The 8,753-nt window shown below is 51.3% G+C and overlaps 4 protein-coding genes across 4 annotated transcripts; 2 read left to right on the top strand and 2 right to left on the bottom strand.

Moving 5' to 3' along the window:
• Positions 1-2: 2 nt before the first annotated feature.
• On the bottom strand, positions 3-1,638 carry NGA_0044220 (sh2 domain containing protein; the record flags this gene model as incomplete). Its single annotated transcript, XM_005852682.1, has 2 exons — positions 3-1,117; positions 1,560-1,638. Coding segments are annotated over 2 exons (1,194 nt in total), but the record flags the coding sequence as incomplete, so codon positions are not given.
• A 407-nt stretch (positions 1,639-2,045) lies between these two features.
• Positions 2,046-4,930, top strand: NGA_0046102 (abc subfamily abcg; the record flags this gene model as incomplete). Its single annotated transcript, XM_005852684.1, has 2 exons — positions 2,046-3,096; positions 3,199-4,930. Coding segments are annotated over 2 exons (2,262 nt in total), but the record flags the coding sequence as incomplete, so codon positions are not given.
• Positions 4,931-6,097: 1,167 nt separating this feature from the next.
• Positions 6,098-7,136, bottom strand: NGA_0042902 (thioredoxin f). The gene is made up of 2 exons (XM_005852681.1): positions 6,909-7,136; positions 6,098-6,648 (listed from the first exon to the last, which is right to left on the bottom strand). The coding sequence occupies exons 1-2, from the start codon at positions 7,068-7,070 to the stop codon at positions 6,364-6,366; spliced, it is 447 nt and encodes a 148-aa protein (XP_005852743.1). The 5' UTR covers positions 7,071-7,136; the 3' UTR covers positions 6,098-6,363.
• Positions 7,137-7,528: 392 nt separating this feature from the next.
• Positions 7,529-8,486, top strand: NGA_0045802 (chaperonin 10). The gene is made up of 2 exons (XM_005852683.1): positions 7,529-7,607; positions 7,857-8,486. The coding sequence occupies exons 1-2, from the start codon at positions 7,605-7,607 to the stop codon at positions 8,148-8,150; spliced, it is 297 nt and encodes a 98-aa protein (XP_005852745.1). The 5' UTR covers positions 7,529-7,604; the 3' UTR covers positions 8,151-8,486.
• Positions 8,487-8,753: the final 267 nt, after the last annotated feature.

Genomic DNA, 8,753 nt, shown 5'->3' with positions numbered 1-8,753 from the left:
GACGGGAGGTTAACATTTTGCTTGGCTTTGTCGTACAAATCTTCCAACCGATGATCCTCCAGAAGAGGAGCGAACATGACGATCGCCTTTGGATGACCCCGCAGCTCTCGTATGACAGGAGAAGCCGCTAGTTCCGCGTACGCCTCCTCCCTCGTCGCATACGGCCTGCTCATCATCTCCTCCAAATCAAAGCCAGGCGGGGCGATGTTTGCAAGCATATGTGCGGTGGCTACATCAGACAACGGTCCCAGGTGCACCACTTTCTCGGATGAGCTTTCCAAGCGCCCCGAACCGCTTCCCAAAACGGAGCCCTCCGCGGTGACGAGCAGATGGAGACCGTGTATCCGCGAAAGCAAGTAGCTGAGGACTTGGACGAGGGAGTTGGAACGATTGAAGAAGCGATCTGGCCCATCCAACACCATGATAACGCGGCCAGAAGGATGCTTATCCTGCAAAAGGAAGACGATCTCTCTCTCGTTCGAAGCGTCCTCGAAGCCTATCGCCGCGCCAATCACCTTGCAGAGCGTTTCCTTCTCGTAAGATCGATACTCTTTTCGGCGCAACGGAACCATATAAATAGCATCGAATTGGTTTCGCTCGGCCAGATACTGGCAGACCTTCGAGGCCAGGGCGGTCTTCCCTACCCCCGGCCGGCCCCGCACAGTGATGCAGCGGTTTCCCTGGGAGACCATCGAGAGCAGTCCTATGACTTCTTGCGCTGCCACATTTCGCCCGACAAATGGGACGGGGGGGGGATCACATGTGTTAGGAACGGGAGGGGGCGATTCGTCTACGAACTCGCCCATCTCCGCGTCGTCAAACACGGCTAGGTCGTGCTCCCCGTCCGCCGGCAACAAGAGAAACTGCTCATCCTCTGACGAGACCCCCGTCTCTGTCACCGCTGCCGTGCTGGCTACTTCGAAGGCCTGCCGCACAGTCCGTCCCATGGCAATCGACAAATAGAAGAATTCGGCGAAAATGCAGGCGGCGCGGTCCGAGACCTTGGCGTCCCACTTCATTGCCACCACGTGCCGCACCCCCGCAGCGATGAAAGCTCTGCCGACAATTTCTGAATGCCGGGCGCTAACAAATACCAGCTGAGTCCTGACCCCTCCTGCTGCAAAGAGCTCAGTTAGGGTCTCAATGCTCAACACGTTGGTCTCTCCGACAGGTTTTTCTTTCTCGAATATCAAGCAGGACGGCTTGCCAATTCCCGTGTAGTGTAGCATCCGACACCCTATAGTTAAAAGCTTTCTGCAATTCTTCACAGTCGCAACTTCGGCACGAAAGAGAATGCGGCGTTGGGCATCATGAAGCGTATGTTTCAGCCGGCCAAGCTCTTGGCCTATGTCGATGTGCATCCCGTCCTGCATGTCCAACTCTTTGGCCTGCCCACCTGCCTTGTGCACCAAAGGGGCCGAGTATAAATATCCAAGTCGGCAGGGCGATAAAGGATCTCGAGTAGCCCCTCCAGAGTGCAGCGCGAAAGGAGGAGATCGGGAGGGTACATCTTGACTAGATGATGTCGGAAGCTGTGTGTGACTTCCGTTGCCATTTACTTCCTTGGCTTTGGATCTTGCGGACTTGGCGTGGTGGCCGGGGAGGTGAAATCTTGCAAACATAGGCTTTCTCGCCCTTTCCTATACATGAAATGGTTGTGTCAGAAGCATGTCCTGCCTAGTAGCCTCCCCCGGTCGCAGCGAGGCAGTGGCGAAACGGGAAAGTAACATGGGCGATGTGCGTGATGGAGGCCGAGCATGGTGGGGCGCCCCGCTGGATCTGCCAGGATACACTCGCCCGTCACGCGACGTGTCACGTGCCCGTGTCCCAGACACCGTCGGGGGCACATGTCTCATCTATTGCATGAAAAAATGCTCTAGCACTGTCTCGTGCTTTGGTATTTGGAGCTCGAGGTGGCGTCGCGTCGCGTTCAGGCGGGTCTGACCACTCGTGCCATCTCTGTTGTCGGAACGGCAGAGCCCGTCGCTCCTACCCTGCCTTCCTGGCTGTCACACGTATTGACACACAATCTTTCCCCTCCTGCAATAAAGTGCGAGCCTTACTTTACGCAGGAGTGTACCAGTGCAGCAGGCGCGTGCCCACTACATTTGGATAGAGAACAGGGCAAAGCAAGACCTCCTCCACCTCCTCCTCCCCATCCTAGAGGGTGGTCTGTCCGATTGCCAAGCTGGAAACACTATCAACTTATCAGATCCATTCACGTGTTGGGTTTCGACGGAAGTCATAAAATGACAGGCACGTCCGACATCGAGCTCGGCAAACTGTCTAATGCGTCGTCTAATCTCAAGCTCAGCGGGAGCGATGAAGGTCAAAATCGGAAAGGTTACGACGCGCCAAAACCAAGTTCCGCGACATCATTGCGGTGGAATATCCGGAAGCTCAGCGTGCCCATAAAAAGAAAGCACCTCGCCAGACTACAGGGCAATTTGGAATTCCTGGGTCAGCAACACGGTTCGGGACGCGATACCAATATGCCATTCCGAGGCAACGGGGGCGACGTCCTCACAAACAGTAGGGCGGGGGGTCGAGGCACCACGAGGGGTACCTCCATCAATGAGAGTCTAGGTAGTAAGACAGCAGAGCGGCACATTTTATATAATGTGGTCGGACACGCCGAGAAAGGGCAAATGTTGGCCTTGATGGGGGCGTCAGGAGCCGGCAAGTCATCTCTGCTTGATTGCATATCCCTGCGCAACCATCGCTTTGATGGCTGCGTGTACTTGGATCGGAATCCGGTAGACACGCACTTTTTCTCGACAAGTGCGTACGTACATCAGGTAGACCTCTTTTTCGCGACACTGACAGTCCGAGAGCACCTGACGTTTCATGCCATGGTGCGTGTGAAGCAGGAAGTGCCGATCGCAGACCGTCTACGTAGAGTTGAAGAGGTAATCGATGCAGTCAATTTGACCAAGGTTGCTGACTCCCTGATCGGCGGACCTCAAGCTTTCATCCGAGGCGTCTCGGGGGGGGAGCGGAAGCGCCTGTCCGTTGCGACAGAGCTCCTGTCGGACCCGGAGATCATCTTCGCCGATGAGCCAACTTCAGGTTTGGACGCGTTCATGGCACTATCGGGTACGATAAATGAAAGAATACTGAGGAGAAAGAAACATTTGCTCACATATCATGACGGCATTATGAAATTTCTCATGTACGCATTTTAAATTCCAAATACAGTGTGCAAGATCCTCAAGGGATTGGCTGACAGTGGGAGGCTGGTGGCATGCGTCATCCACCAACCATCATCCGAGATATTTGAGCTTTTCACTCATCTGATGCTTCTGGCCAGGGGCCAGACGGCATATTTCGGTACGCGTGCAGGCGGTGTCGAATATTTCGCATCGATGCTTGGTCTCGAATGCCCGCAATTTTACAACCCGGCAGACTACCTGATCGAGAAGCTGGCGGTCAACGTGCTGTTGGAGAAGCCTGAAGTGGCTGTGGAAGATATGCTACGAGTATATCAGTCGTCGGAACTTGCGCGAGATAACGAGGCCTGGATGGCGGACGTGGAGGAGACCGCAGGTTCAGGAATGGGCGTGGCTGCTCTAGTTTCCAGTCGGGAATTTCCGGCAACGTCGTGGACCCAGTTCGTGGAGAGCTACAAGCGCACGGTCAAGTCCTACGGACGAGAGCCTGTGCTGGCTAAGGTCCGCTTAGGGCAGGCGATCTCGATGGGGTTGATATTGGGTTTGGTGTATCTGCAGCAGCCGTTTGATTCAAGTGCTACCAAGAATCGTCTGGGCGCCATGTTCCTGCTAATTATGAATCAAAGCATCGCATCCATGTTCACAGTTTCGCAAGTCATTCCCAAGGACATGGCTGTTTTTATGCGCGAGTATTTGACAAGCGCCAACCGGCCATCGTCCTACTTCCTGGGCCTTTCTCTTGCAGAGGTCCCGTATCAAGTCCTTTTCCCCTGTATTTTCGGGTCTATAGCTTACTGGCTAATAGGTTTTGCACCAGAAGCGAGTCGATTTTTTATCTTCATCGTGACCCTAGTGCTGATGGCCAACGCGTCGTGCTCCCTTGGGTATGCTCTTTCCACTCTCACTGGTCATGATGGCGTAGCAGTGGCGCTGGGACCGGTTTTAATGTTGCCTATGAGTCTATATGCCGGCGTGCTGCATTCATCAGACCACGTTCCCTGGTACTTTGTGCCGTTGGACAAGGTTTCCATGATCAAATATGCATTTCAGGCTATTGTCCTAAACGAGTACGGTTCAGATAAGTACACACCGCAACTCCGCAACTTCGTATTCGAGTACATCGGCGTGCAGGAAGGGCAAATTGGCTTTTGTATTGCGATGCTAGTTGTGCTCCTTTTCGGATTCCGCTTCCTTGCTTACGTCTTCCTTCTAATTCGAGCAAAGCGAGCATTGATGTAAGATTGTCTGGCGAGAGCATCATGCTGTAGAATTTTAAATCGACAAATTAAGCATGCTCTAAATCAGATGTGTCCTAAAGCACATCGGTATGATCGGCAGCTGCTGTGTGTGTGGATAAGATCGTGTGTCCAGGACAGCTGTGTATCGTGCAGCATTTGCACAACTTTGAGGAAATAACAAGTGGACGAGCTAAATATCGAACCTCATTATCGTCATCTTGTTTGAGGAGGAGAGCTGCATTACCGGTCTTGGGCCTTTAACATAACCGAGGCGACGGGAGGTTAACATTGAATTTGTTTCTGGCCCATACAGCTTTCGTCAAAAACATAAAAAGGTCTTTTATGTCATAAATTTGGTTTCGCGTGCATACAATAGGTCTTAAAACCTGATAGTCTGATTTTTGTGCCAACCAATAGCTCTAGCGGTCAAAGAAAAGATGCCCATTGCAAGTCAAATGGCATCCGCCGCCGAAATTGGGATAGGAAGCATGACGGAGCCTCAAGACTGGGACGCTATCGAGGTATGTGTGCCTTTTCGGACTAAATGGCATAAAAGGAGGTAAGAAAATACTTCATTTCATATACTCATATGTATTCAGGGCACATCTTATCTCACAATGGAGTCGATAGCCGAAAAACTGAAAATACTTGATTCAAGGATTGGTACATCCTCCATGTCTCCTCCTAGCGTGGATCGCCTTTCCTTTGTTGTACAGCAGCCAACTCAGCGCGAACTATTTCTTAAGGTCGGATTTTGGTTGATTGAAAGATTAGATGGGACGCAGAGCGATTTTTCGTATGCACAGCGCCGTAAAAGTGTTGAAGATCTTGTCTCAGATATTTCGGAACGAAAAATCTTGCAGCAGTGTGGCGAAGAGGCTATGAGAGCCTTTGAGTTGGGCCGCGGAAAAGCGGTCTGTCGTGTCCTAGATAGCCTTTGCGATCTCGTATTAGCCAAAGTAGGGTTTCGCTGGCAGAGGCCTGTCCATACAATTTGTAGGGAGATTCCGCTGAAGGCTGACAGCAAGGAGACAGAAGCCGTCCGGAGATCCATAAAAGAATCATTTCCAATGCTCATGCACCTTCAGGATCCCTCAGCTGATGACCAACAGAATACTAATAGCGTAAAGGAATGTAAGGCGGAAAGGAAGAATAGCGATCACACGTCTAACCGACTTCATGATCAGAGTGAAAGTAAGGAGCAGCGGTATAAAGCACGAGTTCTCCAGCTCAAAAATCAAATTATCGATCAGCAAAACGTATGTCAATTACAATCAAGACGGATACAAGTCCTCAAAAACGATTTACGAAAGCTAAATGAGCGTTGCGTGCGACTGCAGCAAAAAGAAAGGGAGGCATTAAGTGATAACCCACTAGGTCGCATGTCCTCACCAGAAGCCATTGCTGACGCTAAAGATGTAACTTGCACTCCTCTAGTTGTAAGGTTGAAAATTGCGGACATGAAAATGAAGGAGGAGATCCCAGCTCTGAAATTCAAGACGGGTATAATCCGGCATTCTCTCTTCAGTGAAAAGAGCTATTCGAGTTCTACCCACTATGATTGTGTGAGTGCGACACCTGTTGACGATTACGAAGAAGATGAATAAGATAGACAATATACAGGACATCGCGTTGATCATCGGGTCGGAGATAAAGAAAAAACTATATTCCATAGATATCATGACGACTGCGGAGAGAGACTTTGTGTGCTCACATTTCTATTCATGATTCATATTGAATGGTGCGATAGCCGTCTCTACTTTAATCTGTCGTAGACTACATCCTCAAGATGCATCCGGTAGACTGCTCTTATAGATTATTCGACACGCACGTGCTCGCGCAATCCATATCGATTTTCTCCCTGACTCCTGGTCAAAATCTATGCAAGGCAAAACAACATCAATAGCTGACGGCACGATGGCCTTTATACTAGTTCGCTCCCTTCCACGCCGAATTTATATATTTTGGGAGATCACGTCCTCGAGCCGTTCTGGGTCCGCACCAGAAATGGAGTCCACACGCTTTCCGTTCTTCCAGAAGTGAAAGGCCGGCACCGATCGCACGCCCTCGCGTTTGAGGAGCTGTCCCGCTTCAGGTGTGGAGTCACCAATTACCTTCACGAAAACTGCATCAAAGCGCGAGGACATCTCATCAAATTTCGGAGCCATCATCTTGCAGGGTCCGCACCATGTCGTGGAGTAATCGACGATCAGGAGCTTTTCACCAGCGCCCGTTACCAGCTACAGATGAAGTAGACATGAAGACGTTAGATAATGCTAAATACTGACTAGACCAAGAAAAACGAACAGCAGTGAGGGCAAGTGAAAAATGATTGCACGCGAAATCAAGGGAGAGGGTTGAAGAACGAGACAGACGTCAGGCCGCGTAAGGAAAGAACAAGGAAATCCAGACTACACTAGGTGCCAATCCATTGCGGTGCCGGATATCTAACGGGCAACTGATGATGTTAAGCACAGTTCAACAAGGGGAGGCACCTTACCTTATCGAAGTCATCGGGGGAGGACGCTTCCACTACTGCCTGCTGGCGAACGAGCTGAACCCTTGATGCCCTGCTGCTGTGGACGGGTGGTGCAACGAAGGCGTCCGACGCAGAAAGGAGTACGGCTCCAAGAAGGAAAAAGTAAAGCAAGGTTCTCGTCATAATTCTTTGCTACGACTGGGGAATTTTCACTGCAACCTCCAACTTTTGCGGGTCCTGGTGGCACCTTGCGGTAAGGTGAAGGTTGACGGGGTCGGACAATGGAGAGATGCATGAGGACGAGGTACGGGGGGAAAAAATCAAGGCCGGCGAAGCACACCTCTCAGTCCCAAAGGTCAGGATCTCCGAGTCGCTGTCTCGCGTTCACTCCCAGCTTGAGCCTGCGGCGTGTGCGGCAGCGTGGATCTAATTGCAAGGCGCCGGGGGGCCGCATTCTCTCATTTCACCCCTCGAGGCGAGTCGCAGCGACGCCCTAAAGAACACTCGAGAAGGACCGCGAGGTTCTCGCGGTCGCTTTGGGGTGGGAGCAGGCCGCATGTGAGCGGTGTTGCACGTGTGCACAAAAACCGGACCCACGGTATCACATCGTCCTCATGTTTTTTAAAACGCGTACAATTTCAAGTTGTTTCACCCAGCAGGAAAAACCACGTACTAGCCAGACCTCCCCCACTCCATCCACTACCTAGTCAGACAGACATGGTGAGTGCCAAGTCCTTGAAATACTGCCAGAGGGCCCAATCCCTCGCACACTTTTCTGGATCACGTAATGATTGATTTATTGCTTTTAGTGCTTGGCACTCAGGGCTGGATTTTGAAGTTTCGAGAAGGAGGGAAGGAAAGAATGCCCCATCTCATCCTGTTACAACTTTTGCGGCTGTGTAAGGCTAGCTGGACTGCGTAAGCAATCATATTTACATCATTCATTTCCGTTCACCCGTTGTTCACCAGTCCCTCCGCAAGCTTATTCCTCTCGCCGACCGCATCCTTGTGCAGCGCATCTTGCCAAAGACCCAGACAGCTGGCGGGGTCTTCCTCCCGGAGACCAAATTAGACAAGCCGAATGAAGGCAAAGTCATTGCGGTTGGTGCAGGTGGACGCAAGGCAGACGGAACGCTGATCCCCCCCAGCGTTAAGGAGGGGGACACAGTGCTTCTGCCTGAGTATGGCGGCCACACAGTGAAATTGGGGGATGAAGAGTACCAGCTGTTTAGGGACGAGGATCTGCTGGGAAAGTTTACGTAGAGGGGCCAGGGCGGTAAATAAGGTGTTGAAGCTGCATTCGGAAACAGAGTGAAGGCCTGGTTTGCACAGCGATGGCTTCTCACATACCGCACTAGCGGCATGGAACGGCCTCTCTCAAGTGCGGATAGGGGAACGACTTCAGATATGTAGTATACGTTGCATGACGGCCCCTTGACATAATCACCCGAAAACAAGCTCTGTGTCACTCATTTTTTTCGATATTTACATCCAGGGGTTTTCCACATCAGGAGATCTCCATTTTTTTTACGTTGGGACATTGAACAGTACCGCGTACTATGCTTTCAGTAGAATGCACATCTGCATCCTAATATGGACAGATTAACATAACTAAACATGACCCACTAGGGTTTTTTAGATTAAATATTTTCGTTCACGGCCATTCTCACGTCGTATAGAACACCCTCAAGAGGCCATTGACTGGTCTCCACCCTGACCTTGTGCGCACAAACGGTTGAAGATGACCTCAATCTGAGTCTCGCCCAAGGCGTACTCGATGATGCTGCACATTGCCTTGCCTGACTCCAGCCGTTCGAACATGTCAGCAAGTGACAGGGGTCCCGTACACCCTCTTCCTCCCCCCCC

The sequence above is a fragment of the Nannochloropsis gaditana genome (genome assembly GCF_000240725.1).
Source record: "Nannochloropsis gaditana CCMP526 unplaced genomic scaffold scaffold1014, whole genome shotgun sequence".
In the NCBI taxonomy this organism is placed as follows: Eukaryota; class Eustigmatophyceae; order Eustigmatales; family Monodopsidaceae; genus Microchloropsis; species Microchloropsis gaditana.
This window is presented reverse-complemented; position numbering and strand designations above follow the sequence as displayed.

What these genes read in the sequence shown, in the direction of transcription:
- NGA_0042902 (XM_005852681.1), bottom strand. Translation starts at nt 7,070, where the DNA reads ATGACGAGAACCTTGCTTTACTTTTTCCTTCTTGGAGCCGTACTCCTT. An exon ending in CCCCCGATGACTTCGATAAG is followed by an intron (nt 6,649 to 6,908) that starts GTAAGGTGCCTC and finishes CTTCATCTGTAG; the next exon opens with CTGGTAACGGGCGCTGGTGA.